Source organism: Engystomops pustulosus, unplaced genomic scaffold, assembly GCF_040894005.1.
Source record: "Engystomops pustulosus unplaced genomic scaffold, aEngPut4.maternal MAT_SCAFFOLD_115, whole genome shotgun sequence".
Taxonomy (NCBI): Eukaryota; Metazoa; Chordata; class Amphibia; order Anura; family Leptodactylidae; genus Engystomops; species Engystomops pustulosus.
Genome location: NW_027284996.1, coordinates 155,462 through 175,672, shown reverse-complemented (window position 1 = coordinate 175,672; position 20,211 = coordinate 155,462). Strand labels below are relative to the sequence as shown.

Here is a 20,211-nt window from a genome sequence, read left to right as displayed (position 1 = left end):
CCCCCCACCACCCGGAGCAGCGCCCCCCTGGAGCCCCAGGAATGATACAGTCATTACCTTGGCAAAATAGTCAAACAGCGGCTGATAACGCTTCCCTTTAAGAGCAACGCCTGGAAATCTAGAGACAAAAAAGATACAAGACGGGTGAGAGGTCCCCGATGTCACCCACCCAGAGGTCAAGCAGGGGTAGAGAACACGGGTGCATCCAGATCCCAATGTCAGCACCCAGGTTATCACTACAGGGCGAGCCAGACAACGCTCAAGGACTCCACATCCATGGATGGACTATGACTAGGCCCCCACCCCTCCTCCTCCTCCCCCTCCCGGGTAGGGGCCGTCCCCCGCCCCTCTTCCCCTCCTCCTCCTCCCCCTCCAGGGTAGGGGCCGTCCCCCGCCCCTCTTCCCCTCCTCCTCCTCCCCCTCCGGGTAGGGGCCGTCCCCCGCCCCTCTTCCCTCCTCCTCCAGGTAGGGGCCGTCCCCCGCCCCTCTTCCCCTCCTCCTCCTCCAGGTAGGGGCCCCCCGCCCCTCTTCCCCTCCTCCTCCTCCTCCTCCAGGTAGGGGCCCCCGCCCCCTTCCCCTCCTCCTCCTCCTCCAGGTAGGGGCCCCCCGCCCCTCTTCCCCTCCTCCTCCTCCTCCTCCTCCTCCTCCCTCCTCCCCTCCTCCAGGTAGGGGCCCCCCGCCCCTCTTCCCTTCCCCTCCCCTCCTCCTCCTCCAGGTAGGGGCCCCCGCCCCTCTTCCCCTCCTCCTCCTCCTCCTCCTCCCTCCAGGTAGGGGCCCCCCGCCCCTCCTCCTCCTCCTCCTCCTCCTCCACCCTCCAGGTAGGGGCCCCCCGCCCCTCTTCCCCTCCTCCTCCTCCTCCAGGTAGGGCCCCCCCGCCCTCTTCCCCTCCTCCTCCTCCTCCAGGTAGGGGCCCCCGCCCCTCTTCCCCTCCTCCTCCTCCTCCTCCAGGTAGGGGGCCCCCCGCCCCTCTTCCCCTCCTCCTCCTCCCTTCCTCCAGGTAGGGGCCCCGCCCCCCGCCCTCTTCCCCTCCTCCTCCTCCTCCTCCTCCAGGTAGGGGCCCCCCGCCCCTCTTCCCCTCCTCCTCCTCCTCCAGGTAGGGGCCCCCCGCCCCTCTTCCCCTCCTCCTCCTCCTCCAGGTAGGGGCCCCCCGCCCCTCTTCCCCTCCTCCTCCTCCTCCAGGTAGGGCCCCCCGCCCCTCTCCCCTCCTCCTCCTCCTCCTCCAGGTAGGGGCCCCCCGCCCCTCTTCCCCTCCTCCTCCTCCAGGTAGGGCCCCCCGCCCCTCTTCCCCTCCTCCTCCTCCTCCTCCTCCAGGTAGGGGCCCCCCGCCCCTCTTCCCCTCCTCCTCCTCCTCCTCCTCCAGGTAGGGGCCCCCCGCCCCTCTTCCCCTCCTCCCCTCCTCCTCCTCCTCCTCCAGGTAGGGGCCCCCGCCCCTCTTCCCCTCCTCCTCCTCCTCCTCCTCCAGGTAGGGGCCCCCCGCCCCTCTTCCCCTCCTCCTCCTCCAGGTAGGGGCCCCCCGCCCCTCTTCCCCTCCTCCTCCTCCTCCTCCTCCTCCTCCAGGTAGGGGCCCCCCGCCCCTCTTCCCCTCCTCCTCCTCCTCCTCCAGGTAGGGGCCCCCCGCCCCTCTTCCCCTCCTCCTCCTCCTCCTCCAGGTAGGGGCCCCCCGCCCCTCTTCCCCTCCTCCTCCTCCTCTCCAGGTAGGGGCCCCCCGCCCCTCTTCCCCTCCTCCTCCTCCTCCTCCAGGTAGGGCCCCCCGCCCCTCTTCCCCTCCTCCTCCTCCTCCAGGTAGGGGCCCCCCGCCCCTCTTCCCCTCCTCCTCCTCCTCCTCCTCCTCCTCCTCCTCCTCCTCCTCCTCCTCCTCCTCCAGGTAGGGGCCCCCCGCCCCTCTTCCCCTCCTCCTCCTCCAGGTAGGGGCCCCCCGCCCCTCTTCCCCTCCTCCTCCTCCTCTCCAGGTAGGGGCCCCCCGCCCCTCTTCCCCTCCTCCTCCTCCAGGTAGGGGCCCCCCGCCCCTCTTCCCCCTCCTCCTCCTCCTCCTCCTCCTCCAGGTAGGGGCCCCCCGCCCCTCTTCCCCTCCTCTCCTCCTCCCTCCTCCAGGTAGGGGCCCCCCGCCCCTCTTCTCCTCTCCTCCTCCTCCAGGTAGGGCCCCCGCCCCTCCTCTCCTCTGGGCCCCCCCCCCGCCCCTCCTCTCCTCTGGGCCCCCCGCCCCTCCTCTCCTCTGGGCCCCCCGCCCCTCCTCTGGGCCCCCCGCCCCGCCCCTCCTCTGGGCCCCCCCCCCGCCCCTCCTCTGGGCCCCCCCCCCCCGCCCCTCCTCTGGGCCCCCCCCCCGCCCCTCCTCTGGCCCCCCCCCCCGCCCCTCCTCTGGGCCCCCCCCCCGCCCCTCCTCTCCTCTCCTCTGGGACACCAATACGATTGAAAGCTGTGGCAGGGCAGGGAGCAATATGTTTTAGGGGGGTTTAGCTCTCGGTCTCTAAAAGCTTTACATCAGCCGTCACCACCAAACTTACAGACGGAGGGGAACAAACCTGTCCAAAATCTCATATTCAGCCTCTGCCTTGTACAGGGCGGACAGCCGCGCCTCCATCAGGACGTAGAGATTTCCATTGGACTTATCTATAACAGGAGGACATCCTCATCAGACTGCTGCCACCGCCTGGGCCCTGAGCCAGCACCCCTCAGCCCAGCGAACACCCCCCCCCCCCCCCACACAGCCCTCAGCCCAGCGCGCCCCCCCCCCCCCACAGCCTCAGCCCAGCGTGCCCCCCCCCCCACAGCCCTCAGCCCTCAGCCCAGCGCGCCCCCCCCCACAGCCCTCAGCCCAGCGCGCCCCCCCCCCCCCACAGCCCTCAGCCCAGCGCGCCCCCCCCCCACAGCCCTCAGCCCAGCGCGCCCCCCCCCCCACAGCCCTCAGCCCAGCGCGCCCCCCCCCCCACAGCCCTCAGCCCAGCGCGCCCCCCCCCACAGCCCTCAGCCCAGCGCGCCCCCCCCCCCACAGCCCTCAGCCCAGCGCGCCCCCCCCCCCACAGCCCTCAGCCCAGCGCGCCCCCCCCCACAGCCCTCAGCCCAGCGCGCCCCCCCCCCACAGCCCTCAGCCCAGCGCGCCCCCCACACACAGCCCTCAGCCCAGCGCGCCCCCCCCCCACAGCCCTCAGCCCAGCGCGCCCCCCCCCCACAGCCCTCAGCCCAGCGCGCCCCCCCACACACAGCGCTCAACCCAGCGCCCCCCCACCCACAGCCTCAACCCAGCGCGCCCCCCCCACAGCCCTCAACCCAGCGCGCGCCCCCCCCACAGCCCTCAGCCCAGCGAACACACCCCCCCACAGCCCTCAGCCCAGCGCGCCCCCCACACACACAGCGCTCAGCCCAGCGCCCCCCCACCCACAGCCCAGCGCCCCCCCACCCACAGCCCAGCGCCCCCCCACCCACAGCCCAGCGCCCCCCCACCCCTCACCCCCGTCCACGCCCCCACCCCGTCCCTCCTCCTCCACACCCCAGTGCCCGTCCACGCCCCCCCACCCCGCACCCCCATCCACGCCCCCCCTCCTCCACGCCCCAGCAGCCCCTCCCCTCCCACCACCCCCTCCACCCACCTCTCAGCTTGACATAGATCAGCTCGGGGTTCACACACAGAGCCATGTTACTGGGTAGAGTCCACGGCGTCGTCGTCCAGGCCACAAGGGACACGGCGGGGTCCTCTAGTAGAGGGAATGTGACGATCACAGAGGGGTCCTGTACATCCTGAGGGGACACCAGGGTCAGACAGCGGAGGCCACAATGGCCGCACAATCACACAATCATTACCTTATAATTCTGATGAGACTCAAAGTTGGATAATGGAGTGTTACAGGCCGTGGAAAAGGGCATCACCTTGACACCTCGGTACACCAGGCCCTTATCATACAGCTGCTTGAACACCCACCTGTGCCAGACAGAGAGAAGAGCGCCCATTAGGTGCCACACGGTGGCCCCGCCCGCCCACCACCACACGGTGCCCCGCCCACCACCACACGGTGCCCCCGCCCACCACCACACGGTGCCCCCGCCCACCACCACACGGTGCCCCCGCCCACCACCACACAGGGGGGGGGACCAGGACGGGATGAAAGGTGCTGGGGACACCAGATCCCTTCCCAGGACCTACCACACAGTCTCCATGAACCAGGGGTACAGCGTCTTATAGTCGTTCTTGAAGTCAATCCATCGCCCCAGCCGGGTCACACTGATCTGCACAGAGGAGACAAGGAATAACAGGGAGAAGCCATACTGATGTGTAGGATCAGTCTATAGACGTAGCCTTCACCCCGCTATGTGGTGGGTGGGGAGACACCAATACGATACTTAGCCCAAAAGGGAAAAAAATTATCTGAATTCAAAAATGTGGTGGCTGCAGCTGCTGCTTTCAGGCCGTGTTCACACTGCGGTAATAGATCCGGAATACGGCAGAATAGTCATTTCTATGGCGATTTCCATTCATTACTTTCTAAGACAGGTTTATCCAGTCCATGCTTCACCTGAAGGTTCCGTCAGTGGCCCCAGCCCGGCAGAAGGGCTCCGGCGCGGGAGAGGCGGCAGCGGCGGCCATAGCCCGGCAGAAGGGCTCCGGCGCGGGAGAGGCAGAGGCAGCCATAGCCCGGCAGAAGGGCTCCGGCGCGGGAGAGGCGGCAGCGGCGGCCATAGCCCGGCAGAAGGGCTCCGGCGCGGGAGAGGCGGCAGCGGCCATAGCACGGCAGAAGGGCTCCGGCGCGGGAGAGGCGGCAGCGGCCATAGCCCGGCAGAAGGGCTCCGGCGCGGGAGAGGCGGCAGCGGCGGCCATAGCCCGGCAGAAGGGCTCCGGCGCGGGAGAGGCGGCAGCGGCCATAGCACGGCAGAAGGGCTCCGGCGCGGGAGAGGCGGCAGCGGCCATAGCCCGGCAGAAGGGCTCCGGCGCGGGAGAGGCGGCAGCGGCGGCCATAGCCCGGCAGAAGGGCTCCGGCGCGGGAGAGGCAGCGGCGGCCATAGCCCGGCAGAAGGGCTCCGGCGCGGGAGAGGCAGCGGCAGCCATAGCCCGGCAGAAGGGCTCCGGCGCGGGAGAGGCAGCGGCAGCCATAGCCCGGCAGAAGGGCTCCGGCGCGGGAGAGGCAGCGGCGGCCCCAGCCCGGCCGCAGGGCTCCGGCGCAGGAGAGGCAGAGGCGGCCATAGCCCGGCAGAAGGGCTCCGGCGCAGGAGAGGCAGCGGCAGCCATAGCCCAACAGAAGGGCTCCGGCGCGGGAGAGGCAGAAGCGGCCATAGCACGGCAGAAGGGCTCCGGCGCGGGAGAGGCAGAGGCGGCCATAGCCCGGCAGAAGGGCTCCGGCGCGGGAGAGGCAGCGGCAGCCATAGCCCGGCAGAAGGGCTCCGGCGCAGGAGAGGCAGCGGCAGCCATAGCCCGGCAGAAGGGCTCCGGCGCAGGAGAGGCAGCGGCAGCCATAGCCCGGCAGAAGGGCTCCGGCGCAGGAGAGGCAGCGGCAGCCATAGCCCGGCAGAAGGGCTCCGGCGCAGGAGAGGCAGCGGCAGCCATAGCCCGGCAGAAGGGCTCCGGCGCAGGAGAGGCAGCGGCAGCCATAGCCCGGCAGAAGGGCTCCGGCGCGGGAGAGGCAGAGGCAGCCATAGCCCGGCAGAAGGGCTCCGGCGCGGGAGAGGCAGAGGCAGCCATAGCCCGGCAGAAGGGCTCCGGCGCGGGAGAGGCAGCGGCAGCCATAGCCCGGCAGAAGGGCTCCGGCGCAGGAGAGGCAGCGGCAGCCATAGCCCGGCAGAAGGGCTCCGGCGCAGGAGAGGCAGCGGCAGCCATAGCCCGGCAGAAGGGCTCCGGCGCAGGAGAGGCAGCGGCGGCCCCAGCCCGGCCGCAGGGCTCCGGCGCAGGAGAGGCAGAGGCGGCCATAGCCCGGCAGAAGGGCTCCGGCGCAGGAGAGGCAGCGGCAGCCATAGCCCAACAGAAGGGCTCCGGCGCGGGAGAGGCAGAAGCGGCCATAGCACGGCAGAAGGGCTCCGGCGCGGGAGAGGCAGAGGCGGCCATAGCCCGGCAGAAGGGCTCCGGCGCAGGAGAGGCAGCGGCAGCCATAGCCCGGCAGAAGGGCTCCGGCGCAGGAGAGGCAGCGGCAGCCATAGCCCGGCAGAAGGGCTCCGGCGCAGGAGAGGCAGCGGCAGCCATAGCCCGGCAGAAGGGCTCCGGCGCAGGAGAGGCAGCGGCAGCCATAGCCCGGCAGAAGGGCTCCGGCGCAGGAGAGGCAGCGGCAGCCATAGCCCGGCAGAAGGGCTCCGGCGCAGGAGAGGCAGCGGCAGCCATAGCCCGGCAGAAGGGCTCCGGCGCAGGAGAGGAGGCTCTGTCTGGGATCCCGGCTTCCTGGAGATATTTAGCAGCGTCTCCCATCCCACAATGTAATGAGCCTCAGCGCGGGGAGAGTCGCAGAGGCCTCTGTGCGGGATAGTGATGTCACACCAGGCGGCCCTACCCTAACAAGTCTTTGGTCCACATGACCTTTGTGCGGGGTAAATCTCTGTATTACTACAAGGACCACCTGCCGAGCAGAAGGTTCTCCCTTTACCCTTGGATATGGGAAGTCAGAACCTGGTCCTTCCACCCCACCACATGAGGTCGCCACCTTACTAACCCCAGTGCCCCTCATACCTCCCAGTCCTGCGAGTATCTCATGACAATGCCTCGACACTGCCTGTTGTATTCCGCGATCCCCATTTTGGCGACATCCTCCGGACCTTTGATTCCTAGGGTCTTGTCAATCTCATATTCCTGCAGAAAACCAGAGAAGTCAGTGCACAGGTCACCTGCCCCCATCATGCCCTGCCCAGCCGGGGCAAGTCACCCATAGTCCATGCATGGCATAGGCACAAGGGCAGCGACTGTATTACCCCCCCAAGGTACCGCAACTCACCACTGGTAATCCATGGCAGTCCCAGCCGAACCTTCTCTCCACATGAAAACCGCTCTGGTGGGCAAACCTGGTGACAATATCCTTAATGGTGCCAGCTAGAATGTGCCCATAGTGCGGAAGACCAGTGGCAAAGGGGGGTCCATCATAGAAGGTGTACCTACAGGCGAGACAACCACAGCAAATAGGAAGAATAAAACCCCCAGCCAATGCATCCACATGGAGAAGAACCATCAAAATCTGGGGAAGTCCAAGGCTCCCACAGGCTTCCCTTACACCGTGCCCTATACAGCACCAGCCCCTAAGGCTCACAGAGGCTTCCCTTACACTGTGCCCTATACAGCACCAGCCCCTAAGGCTCCCACAGGCTTCCCTTACACTGTGCCCTATACAGCACCAGCCCCTAAGGCTCCCACAGGCTTCCCTTACACCGTGCCCTATACAGCACCAGCCCCTAAGGCTCACAGAGGCTTCCCTTACACTGTGCCCTATACAGCACCAGCCCCTAAGGCTCCCACAGGCTTCCCTTACACCGTGCCCTATACAGCACCAGCCCCTAAGGCTCCCACAGGCTTCCCTTACACCGTGCCCTATACAGCACCAGCCCCTAAGGCTCCCACAGGCTTCCCTTACACTGTGCCCTATACAGCACCAGCCCCTAAGGCTCCCACAGGCTTCCCTTACACCGTGCCCTATACAGCACCAGCCCCTAAGGCTCCCACAGGCTTCCCTTACACCGTGCCCTATACAGCACCAGCCCCTAAGGCTCCCACAGGCTTCCCTTACACTGTGCCCTATACAGCACCAGCCCCTAAGGCTCCCACAGGCTTCCCTTACACTGTGCCCTATACAGCACCAGCCCCTAAGGCTCCCACAGGCTTCCCTTACACTGTGCCCTATACAGCACCAGCCCCTAAGGCTCCCACAGGCTTCCCTTACACCGTGCCCTATACAGCACCAGCCCCTAAGGCTCCCACAGGCTTCCCTTACACCGTGCCCTATACAGCACCAGCCCCTAAGGCTCCCACAGGCTTCCCTTACACCGTGCCCTATACAGCACCAGCCCCTAAGGCTCCCACAGGCTTCCCTTACACTGTGCCCTATACAGCACCAGCCCCTAAGGCTCCCACAGGCTTCCCTTACACTGTGCCCTATACAGCACCAGCCCCTAAGGCTCCCACAGGCTTCCCTTACACTGTGCCCTATACAGCACCAGCCCCTAAGGCTCCCACAGGCTTCCCTTACACCGTGCCCTATACAGCACCAGCCCCTAAGGCTCCTACAGGCTTCCCTTACACTGTGCCCTATACAGCACCAGCCCCTAAGGCTCCCACAGGCTTCCCTTACACTGTGCCCTATACAGCACCAGACCAGTCCCTAAGGCTCCCACAGGCTTCCCTTACACTGTGCCCTATACAGCACCAGCCCCTAAGGCTCCCACAGGCTTCCCTTACACTGTGCCCTATACAGCACCAGCCCCTAAGGCTCCCACAGGCTTCCCTTACACTGTGCCCTATACAGCACCAGCCCCTAAGGCTCACAGAGGCTTCCCTTACACTGTGCCCTATACAGCACCAGCCCCTAAGGCTCCCACAGGCTTCCCTTACACTGTGCCCTATACAGCACCAGCCCCTAAGGCTCCCACAGGCTTCCCTTACACCGTGCCCTATACAGCACCAGCCCCTAAGGCTCCCACAGGCTTCCCTTACACCGTGCCCTATACAGCACCAGCCCCTAAGGCTCCCACAGGCTTCCCTTACACCGTGCCCTATACAGCACCAGTCCCTAAGGCTCCCACAGGCTTCCCTTACACTGTGCCCTATACAGAACCAGCCCCTAAGGCTCCCACAGGCTTCCCTTACACTGTGCCCTATACAGCACCAGCCCCTAAGGCTCCCAGTGGCTTCCCTTACACTGTGCCCTATACAGCACCAGCCCCTAAGGCTCCCACAGGCTTCCCTTACACTGTGCCCTATACAGCACCAGCCCCTAAGGCTCCCACAGGCTTCCCTTACACTGTGCCCTATACAGCACCAGCCCCTAAGGCTCCCACAGGCTTCCCTTACACCGTGCCCTATACAGAACCAGCCCCTAAGGCTCCCACAGGCTTCCCTTACACCGTGCCCTATACAGCACCAGCCCCTAAGGCTCCCACAGGCTTCCCTTACACCGTGCCCTATACAGCACCAGCCCCTAAGGCTCCCACAGGCTTCCCTTACACTGTGCCCTATACAGCACCAGCCCCTAAGGCTCCCACAGGCTTCCCTTACACTGTGCCCTATACAGCACCAGCCCCTAAGGCTCCCACAGGCTTCCCTTACACTGTGCCCTATACAGCACCAGCCCCTAAGGCTCCCACAGGCTTCCCTTACACTGTGCCCTATACAGCACCAGCCCCTAAGGCTCCCACAGGCTTCCCTTACACTGTGCCCTATACAGCACCAGCCCCTAAGGCTCCCACAGGCTTCCCTTACACCGTGCCCTATACAGCACCAGTCCCTAAGGCTCCCACAGGCTTCCCTTACACTGTGCCCTATACAGCACCAGCCCCTAAGGCTCCCAGCACACAGAGGCTTCCCTTACACTGTGCCCTATACAGCACCAGCCCCTAAGGCTCCCACAGGCTTCCCTTACACTGTGCCCTATACAGCACCAGCCCCTAAGGCTCCCATAGGCTTCCCTTACACTGTGCCCTATACAGCACCAGCCCCTAAGGCTCCCACAGGCTTCCCTTACACCGTGCCCTATACAGCACCAGCCCCTAAGGCTCCCACAGGCTTCCCTTACACTGTGCCCTATACAGCACCAGCCCCTAAGGCTCCCACAGGCTTCCCTTACACTGTGCCCTATACAGCACCAGCCCCTAAGGCTCCCACAGGCTTCCCTTACACTGTGCCCTATACAGCACCAGTCCCTAAGGCTCCCACAGGCTTCCCTTACACCGTGCCCTATACAGAACCAGCCCCTAAGGCTCCCACAGGCTTCCCTTACACTGTGCCCTATACAGCACCAGCCCCTAAGGCTCCCACAGGCTTCCCTTACACTGTGCCCTATACAGCACCAGCCCCTAAGGCTCCCACAGGCTTCCCTTACACTGTGCCCTATACAGCACCAGCCCCTAAGGCTCCCACAGGCTTCCCTTACACTGTGCCCTATACAGCACCAGTCCCTAAGGCTCCCACAGGCTTCCCTTACACTGTGCCCTATACAGCACCAGTCCCTAAGGCTCCCAGTGGCTTCCCTTACACTGTGCCCTATACAGCACCAGCCCCTAAGGCTCCCACAGGCTTCCCTTACACCGTGCCCTATACAGAACCAGCCCCTAAGGCTCCCACAGGCTTCCCTTACACTGTGCCCTACACAGCACCAGCCCCTAAGGCTCCCACAGGCTTCCCTTACACTGTGCCCTATACAGCACCAGTCCCTAAGGCTCCCAGTGGCTTCCCTTACACTGTGCCCTATACAGCACCAGTCCCTAAGGCTCCCAGTGGCTTCCCTTACACTGTGCCCTATATAGCACCAGCCCCTAAGGCTCCCACAGGCTTTCCTTACACTGTGCCCTATACAGCACCAGCCCCTAAGGCTCCCACAGGCTTCCCTTACACTGTGCCCTATACAGCACCAGTCCCTAAGGCTCCCACAGGCTTCCCTTACACTGTGCCCTATACAGCACCAGCCCCTAAGGCTCCCAGCACACAGAGGCTTCCCTTACACTGTGCCCTATACAGCACCAGCCCCTAAGGCTCCCACAGGCTTCCCTTACACTGTGCCCTATACAGCACCAGTCCCTAAGGCTCCCAGTGGCTTCCCTTACACTGTGCCCTATACAGCACCAGACCAGTCCCTAAGGCTCCCAGTGGCATCCCTTACATTGTGCCCTATACAGCACCAGACCCTAAGGCTCCCACAGGCTTCCCTTACACTGTGCCCTATACAGCACCAGACCCTAAGGCTCCCAGCACAGAGAGGCTTCCCTTACACTGTGCCCTATACAGCACCAGACCAGTCCCTAAGGCTCCCAGTGGCTTCCCTTACACTGTGCCCTATACAGCACCAGACCAGTCCCTAAGGCTCCCAGTGGCTTCCCTTACACTGTGCCCTATACAGCACCAGACCAGTCCCTAAGGCTCCCAGCACACAGAGGCTTCCCTTACACTGTGCCCTATACAGCACCAGCCCCTAAGGCTCCCACAGGCTTCCCTTACACTGTGCCCTATACAGCACCAGTCCCTAAGGCTCCCACAGGCTTCCCTTACACTGTGCCCTATACAGCACCAGCCCCTAAGGCTCCCACAGGCTTCCCTTACACTGTGCCCTATACAGCACCAGTCCCTAAGGCTCCCAGTGGCTTCCCTTACACTGTGCCCTATACAGCACCAGACCAGTCCCTAAGGCTCCCAGTGGCTTCCCTTACACTGTGCCCTATACAGCACCAGACCAGCCCCTAAGGCTCCCAGTGGCTTCCCTTACACTGTGCCCTATACAGAACCAGCCCCTAAGGCTCCCAGTGGCTTCCCTTACACTGTGCCCTATACAGCACCAGACCAGTCCCTAAGGCTCCCAGTGGCATCCCTTACATTGTGCCCTATACAGCACCAGACCCTAAGGCTCCCACAGGCTTCCCTTACACTGTGCCCTATACAGCACCAGACCCTAAGGCTCCCAGCACAGAGAGGCTTCCCTTACACTGTGCCCTATACAGCACCAGACCAGTCCCTAAGGCTCCCAGTGGCTTCCCTTACACTGTGCCCTATACAGCACCAGACCAGTCCCTAAGGCTCCCAGTGGCTTCCCTTACACTGTGCCCTATACAGCACCAGACCAGTCCCTAAGGCTCCCAGCACACAGAGGCTTCCCTTACACTGTGCCCTATACAGCACCAGCCCCTAAGGCTCCCAGCACACAGAGGCTTCCCTTACACTGTGCCCTATACAGAACCAGCCCCTAAGGCTCCCAGCACACAGAGGCTTCCCTTACACTGTGCCCTATACAGCACCAGACCGGTCCCTAAGGCTCCCAGTGGCTTCCCTTACACTGTGCCCTATACAGCACCAGACCAGTCCCTAAGGCTCCCAGCACACAGAGGCTTCCCTTACACTGTGCCCTATACAGCACCAGACCAGTCCCTAAGGCTCCCAGTGGCTTCCCTTACACTGTGCCCTATACAGCACCAGACCAGTCCCTAAGGCTCCCAGCACACAGAGGCTTCCCTTACACTGTGCCCTATACAGAACCAGCCCCTAAGGCTCCCAGCACACAGAGGCTTCCCTTACACTGTGCCCTATACAGCACCAGACCGGTCCCTAAGGCTCCCAGTGGCTTCCCTTACACTGTGCCCTATATAGCACCAGACCAGTCCCTAAGGCTCCCAGCACACAGAGGCTTCCCTTACACTGTGCCATATACAGCACCAGACCAGTCCCTAAGGCTCCCAGCACACAGAGGCTTCCCTTACACTGTTCCCTATACAGCACCAGACCGGTCCCTAAGGCTCCCAGTGGCTTCCCTTACACTGTGCCCTATACAGCACCAGACCAGTCCCTAAGGCTCCCAGCACACAGAGGCTTCCCTTACACTGTGCCATATACAGCACCAGACCAGCCCCTAAGGCTCCCAGCACACAGAGGCTTCCCTTACACTGTGCCCTATACAGAACCAGACCAGTCCCTAAGGCTCCCAGCACACAGAGGCTTCCCTTACACTGTGCCCTATACAGAACCAGCCCCTAAGGCTCCCAGCACACAGAGGCTTTCCTTACACTGTGCCCTATACAGCACCAGACCGGTCCCTAAGGCTCCCAGTGGCTTCCCTTACACTGTGCCCTATACAGAACCAGCCCCTAAGGCTCCCAGCACACAGAGGTTTCCCTTACACTGTGCCCTATACAGCACCAGACCAGTCCCTAAGGCTCCCAGCACACAGAGGCTTCCCTTACACTGTGCCCTGTATACAGGGAGGTGGATAGACACTTCTGATGACCCCAGGCCGCATACAGGGAGGTGGATATACACATATGATGACCCCAGGCCGAATACAGGGAGGTGGATAGACACATATGATGACCCCAAGCTGTATACAGGGAGGTGGATAGACACATATGATGACCCCAGGCTGTATACAGGGAGGTGGATAGACACATATGATGACCCCGGCCCGGGCTGTATACAGGGAGGTGGATAGACACATATGATGACCCCAGGCTGTATACAGGGAGGTGGATAGACACATATGATGACCCCAGGCCGAATACAGGGAGGTGGATAGACACATATGATGACCCCAGGCTGTATACAGGGAGGGGGATAGACACATATGATGACCCCAGGCTGTATACAGGGAGGTGGATAGACACATATGATGACCCCAGGCTGTATACAGGGAGGTGGATAGACACATATGATGACCCCGGGCTGTATACAGGGAGGGGGATAGACACGTCTGATGACCCCAGGCCGCATACAGGGAGGTGGATAGACACATATGATGACCCCGGGCTGTATACAGGGAGGGGGATAGACACATATGATGACCCCAGGCCGTATACAGGGAGGTGGATAGACACATATGATGACCCCGGGCTGTATACAGGGAGGTGGATAGACACGTCTGATGACCCCAGGCTGTATACAGGGAGGTGGATAGACACATATGATGACCCCAGGCTGTATACAGGGAGGTGGATAGACACATATGATGACCCCAGGCTGTATACAGGGAGGTGGATAGACACATATGATGACCCCGGGCTGTATACAGGGAGGGGGATAGACACGTCTGATGACCCCAGGCCGCATACAGGGAGGTGGATAGACACATATGATGACCCCGGGCTGTATACAGGGAGGGGGATAGACACATATGATGACCCCAGGCCGTATACAGGGAGGTGGATAGACACATATGATGACCCCGGGCTGTATACAGGGAGGTGGATAGACACGTCTGATGACCCCAGGCCGTATACAGGGAGGTGGATAGACACATATGATGACCCCAGGTGTATACAGGGGGGGGGGATAGACACATATGATGACCCCAGGCTGTATACAGGGAGGTGGATAGACACGTCTGATGACCCCAGGCTGTATACAGGGAGGGGGATAGACACATATGATGACCCCGGGCCGCATACAGGGAGGGGGATAGACACATATGATGACCCCAGGCTGTATACAGGGAGGTGGATAGACACATATGATGACCCCAGGCTGTATACAGGGAGGTGGATAGACACATATGATGACCCCGGGCCGCATACAGGGAGGTGGATAGACACATATGATGACCCCAGGCTGTATACAGGGAGGTGGATAGACACATATGATGACCCCAGGCTGTATACAGGGAGGTGGATAGACACATATGATGACCCCAGGCCGCATACAGGGAGGTGGATAGACACATATGATGACCCCGGGCCGTATACAGGGAGGGGGATAGACACGTCTGATGACCCCGGGCTGTATACAGGGAGGTGGATAGACACGTCTGATGACCCCAGGCCGTATACAGGGAGGTGGATAGACACATATGATGACCCCAGGCTGTATACAGGGAGGGGGATAGACACATATGATGACCCCAGGCTGTATACAGGGAGGTGGATAGACACATATGATGACCCCAGGCTGTATACAGGGAGGTGGATAGACACATATGATGACCCCAGGCTGTATACAGGGAGGTGGATAGACACATATGATGACCCCAGGCCGCATACAGGGAGGTGGATAGACACATATGATGACCCCGGCCCGGGCTGTATACAGGGAGGTGGATAGACACATATGATGACCCCGGCCCGGGCTGTATACAGGGAGGTGGATAGACACATATGATGACCCCGGCCCGGGCTGTATACAGGGAGGTGGATAGACACATATGATGACCCCAGGCTGTATACAGGGAGGTGGATAGACACATATGATGACCCCAGGCTGTATACAGGGAGGTGGATAGACACATATGATGACCCCAGGCCGTATACAGGGAGGTGGATAGACACATATGATGACCCCGGGCTGTATACAGGGAGGTGGATAGACACATATGATGACCCCAGGTGTATACAGGGAGGTGGATAGACACATATGATGACCCCAGGCTGTATACAGGGAGGTGGATAGACACATATGATGACCCCAGGCTGTATACAGGGAGGTGGATAGACACATATGATGACCCCAGGCTGTATACAGGGAGGTGGATAGACACATATGATGACCCCAGGCTGTATACAGGGAGGTGGATAGACACATATGATGACCCCAGGCTGTATACAGGGAGGTGGATAGACACATATGATGACCCCAGGCTGTATACAGGGAGGTGGATAGACACATATGATGACCCCAGGCTGTATACAGGGAGGTGGATAGACACATATGATGACCCCAGGCTGTATACAGGGAGGTGGATAGACACATATGATGACCCCAGGCTGTATACAGGGAGGTGGATAGACACATATGATGACCCCAGGCCGTATACAGGGAGGTGGATAGACACATATGATGACCCCAGGCTGTATACAGGGAGGTGGATAGACACGTCTGATGACCCCAGGCCGTATACAGGGAGGTGGATAGACACATATGATGACCCCGGGCTGTATACAGGGAGGGGGATAGACACGTCTGATGACCCCAGGCTGTATACAGGGAGGTGGATAGACACATATGATGACCCCAGGCCGTATACAGGGAGGTGGATAGACACATATGATGACCCCGGGCTGTATACAGGGAGGGGGATAGACACGTCTGATGACCCCAGGCTGTATACAGGGAGGTGGATAGACACATATGATGACCCCAGGCTGTATACAGGGAGGGGGATAGACACATATGATGACCCCAGGCTGTATACAGGGAGGGGGATAGACACATATGATGACCCCAGGCTGTATACAGGGAGGGGGATAGACACGTCTGATGACCCCAGGCTGTATACAGGGAGGGGGATAGACACGTCTGATGACCCCAGGCTGTATACAGGGAGGGGGATAGACACATATGATGACCCCAGGTGTATACAGGGAGGTGGATAGACACATATGATGACCCCAGGCTGTATACAGGGAGGTGGATAGACACATATGATGACCCCAGGCTGTATACAGGGATGTGGATAGACACGTCTGATGACCCCAGGCTGTATACAGGGAGGTGGATAGACACATATGATGACCCCGGGCCGCATACAGGGAGGTGGATAGACACATATGATGACCCCAGGCCGCATACAGGGAGGTGGATAGACACATATGATGACCCCGGGCCGTATACAGGGAGGTGGATAGACACATATGATGACCCCAGGTGTATACAGGGAGGTGGATAGACACATATGATGACCCCGGGCCGTATACAGGGATGTGGATAGACACGTCTGATGACCCCAGGTGTATACAGGGGGGGGGGATAGACACATATGATGACCCTGGGATGCACCTGCCCGGGATGCCCCCCATGTGAGCTCTGGGACAGGAGCCGCAGACTTGTGCATCTCACCTGGGCTTATTCTTGGATTGCTTGAGACATTCTTGGAAACAGTCCAGGGACTTCCAGAGCCGCAGGATCTTCTCCTCCTCTGCAGGGAAGTTGACAGACTCGGGCACCTGCTCAGCCATTGTGGCCCCTGCACAGAAGAGGAGAGATTAGGGAGAGGACCTGGACCAGGGGTCACAATGTCACATAGAAAACGCCTGTCACTGCGACCGGGCTACAGCGGCCATAGAGGAACCATAGCTGCCAAGCAAAAATCACAGTGTTACTATAGGCCCCTCATATACCTGCAGCACCGAACAGGACTCGGGCTCCAGGAACCACAGGGCCGGGGGATCCAACAGCACATGGAATTATAATGGACGCGGAAGGGGAGAGAAGGATATTGCACAGTAGCAAACACCCTACAGGAAGCAAACGGCCTGCCAACATTACACACGGGGGCCCGGTACAGGGCGTACGCATTACACACGGGAGGGGAGGGTACGGGGCGTACGCATTACACACGGGGGGGGGGGGGGGGTGTACAGGGCGTACGCATTACACACGGGAGGGGAGGGTACAGGGCGTACGCATTACACACGGGAGGGGAGGGTACAGGGCGTACGCATTACACACGGGAGGGGAGGGTACAGGGCGTACGCATTACACACGGGGGGGGGGGGGGTGTACAGGGCGTACGCATTACACACGGGAGGGGAGGGTACAGGGCGTACGCATTACACACGGGAGGGGAGGGTACAGGGCGTACGCATTACACACGGGAGGGGAGGGTACAGGGCGTACGCATTACACACGGGAGGGGAGGGTACAGGGCGTACGCATTACACACGGGAGGGGAGGGTACAGGGCGTACGCATTACACACGGGGGGGGGGGGTGTACAGGGCGTACGCATTACACACGGGAGGGGAGGGTACAGGGCGTACGCATTACACACGGGAGGGGAGGGTACAGGGCGTACGCATTACACACGGGGGGGGGGGGGGTGTACAGGGCGTACGCATTACACACGGGAGGGGAGGGTACAGGGCGTACGCATTACACACGGGGGGGGGGGGTGTACAGGGCGTACGCATTACACACGGGAGGGGAGGGTACAGGGCGTACGCATTACACACGGGGGGGGGGTGTACAGGGCGTACGCATTACACACGGGAGGGGAGGGTACAGGGCGTACGCATTACACACGGGGGGGGGGGGGTGTACAGGGCGTACGCATTACACACAGGGGGCGGTATGGGGCGTACGCATTACACACAGGGGGCGGTATGGGGCGTACGCATTACACACAGGGGGCGGTATGGGGCGTACGCATTACACACAGGGGGCGGTATGGGGCGTACACATTACACACAGGGGGCGGTATGGGGCGTACACATTACACACAGGGGGCGGTATGGGGCGTACACATTACACACAGGGGGGCGGTATGGGGCGTACACATTACACACAGGGGGCGGTATGGGGCGTACACATTACACACAGGGGGCAGTATGGGGCGTACACATTACACACAGGGGGCAGTATGGGGCGTACACATTACACACAGGGGGCAGTATGGGGCGTACACATTACACACAGGGGGCGGTATGGGGCGTACACATTACACACAGGGGGCGGTATGGGGCGTACACATTACACACAGGGGGCGGTATGGGGCGTACACATTACACACAGGGGGCAGTATGGGGTGTACACATTACACACAGGGGGCAGTATGGGGTGTACACATTACACACAGGGGGCAGTATGGGGTGTACACATTACACACAGGGGGCAGTATGGGGCGTACACATTACACACAGGGGGCAGTATGGGGCGTACACATTACACACAGGGGGCAGTATGGGGCGTACACATTACACACAGGGGGCAGTATGGGGCGTACACATTACACACAGGGGGCAGTATGGGGCGTACACATTACACACAGGGGGCAGTATGGGGTGTACACATTACACACAGGGGGCAGTATGGGGCGTACACATTACACACAGGGGGCAGTATGGGGTGTACACATTACACACAGGGGGCAGTATGGGGTGTACACATTACACACAGGGGGCAGTATGGGGTGTACACATTACACACGGGGCAGTATGGGGTGTACACATTACACACAGGGGGCGGTATGGGGCGTACACATTACACACAGGGGGCAGTATGGGGTGTACACATTACACAGGGGGCAGTATGGGGTGTACACATTACACACAGGGGGCAGTAGGGGGGCGTACACATTACACACAGGGGGCAGTAGGGGGGCGTACACATTACACACAGGGGGCAGTATGGGGCGTACACATTACACACAGGGGGCAGTATGGGGTGTACACATTACACACAGGGGGCAGTATGGGGTGTACACATTACACACAGGGGGCAGTATGGGGTGTACACATTACACACAGGGGGCAGTATGGGGCGTACACATTACACACAGGGGGCAGTATGGGGCGTACACATTACACACAGGGGGCAGTATGGGGCGTACACATTACACACAGGGGGCAGTATGGGGCGTACACATTACACACAGGGGGCAGTATGGGGCGTACACATTACACACAGGGGGCAGTATGGGGCGTACACATTACACACAGGGGGCAGTATGGGGCGTACACATTACACACAGGGGGCAGTATGGGGCGTACACATTACACACAGGGGGCAGTATGGGGCGTACACATTACACACAGGGGGCAGTATGGGGTGTATACATTACACACAGGGGGCAGTATGGGGTGTACACATTACACACAGGGGGCAGTATGGGGCGTACACATTACACACAGGGGGCAGTATGGGGTGTACACATTACACACAGGGGGCAGTATGGGGCGTACACATTACACACAGGGGGCGGTATGGGGCGTACACATTACACACAGGGGGCAGTATGGGGCGTACACATTACACACAGGGGGCAGTATGGGGCGTACACATTACACACAGGGGGCAGTATGGGGCGTACACATTACACACAGGGGGCAGTATGGGGTGTATACATTACACACAGGGGGCAGTATGGGGTGTACACATTACACACAGGGGGCAGTATGGGGTGTATACATTACACACAGGGGGCAGTATGGGGTGTATACATTACACACAGGGGGCAGTATGGGGTGTATACATTACACACAGGGGGCAGTATGGGGTGTATACATTACACACAGGGGGCAGTATGGGGTGTATACATTACACAGGGGGCAGTATGGGGTGTATACATTACACAGGGGGCAGTATGGGGTGTATACATTACACAGGGGGCAGTATGGGGTGTACACATTACACATGGGGCAGTATGGGGTGTAGGGGGTACACATTACACACAGGGGGCAGTATGGGGTGTAGGGGGTACACATTACACACAGGGGGCAGTATGGGGTGTAGGGGGCGGTATAGGAGACCCGGGGACGTCTCATACTCACCGATCGCTATCTTGCAGGCTGATGTAATGACAGAACAGCATGAGCGGAAATGGAAAAAGCGTCACCGGAAATGGGAGGAGACGAAGCCGGCGAGAACCTTCATAGCCCGGAGCCATAGCGGTCACGTGGTTATAATGTCACGTGAGAGGTGTGCGCGAGGAGGAGGGGCGGGGACAGTGCAGCAGATACAAGCAAGAAAGACGGAAAAAGGAGGGGAGGGGTCTGCATGATACGGGGAGGGGTCTGGATGACAGGGGGAGGGGTCTGGATGGTAGTGGGAGGGGTCTGGATGACAGGAGGGGAGGGGTCTGCATGATAGTTGGAGGGGTCTGGATGACAGGAGGGGAGGAGTATACAGGATAGGGGGAGGGGT

The 20,211-nt window shown here is 61.1% G+C and overlaps 1 protein-coding gene and 1 non-coding gene across 2 annotated transcripts in view; both read right to left on the bottom strand.

Moving 5' to 3' along the window:
• LOC140107101 (isoleucine--tRNA ligase, cytoplasmic-like) overlaps positions 1-19,963 on the bottom strand; it is a 61,526-nt gene extending 41,563 nt beyond the window's left edge. The window contains 9 exon segments of the mRNA XM_072131651.1: positions 49-118; positions 2,520-2,607; positions 3,585-3,732; positions 3,796-3,913; positions 4,136-4,218; positions 6,638-6,757; positions 6,900-7,056; positions 16,409-16,535; positions 19,839-19,963. Of these exon segments, the coding sequence (XP_071987752.1) occupies positions 49-118; positions 2,520-2,607; positions 3,585-3,732; positions 3,796-3,913; positions 4,136-4,218; positions 6,638-6,757; positions 6,900-7,056; positions 16,409-16,527 (903 nt within the window). The 5' untranslated portion in view covers positions 16,528-16,535; positions 19,839-19,963.
• On the bottom strand, positions 16,601-16,731 carry LOC140107105 (small nucleolar RNA SNORA84). The gene has a single exon (XR_011851005.1). It is a non-coding gene; the product is annotated as a small nucleolar RNA SNORA84 (small nucleolar RNA).
• Positions 19,964-20,211: the final 248 nt, after the last annotated feature.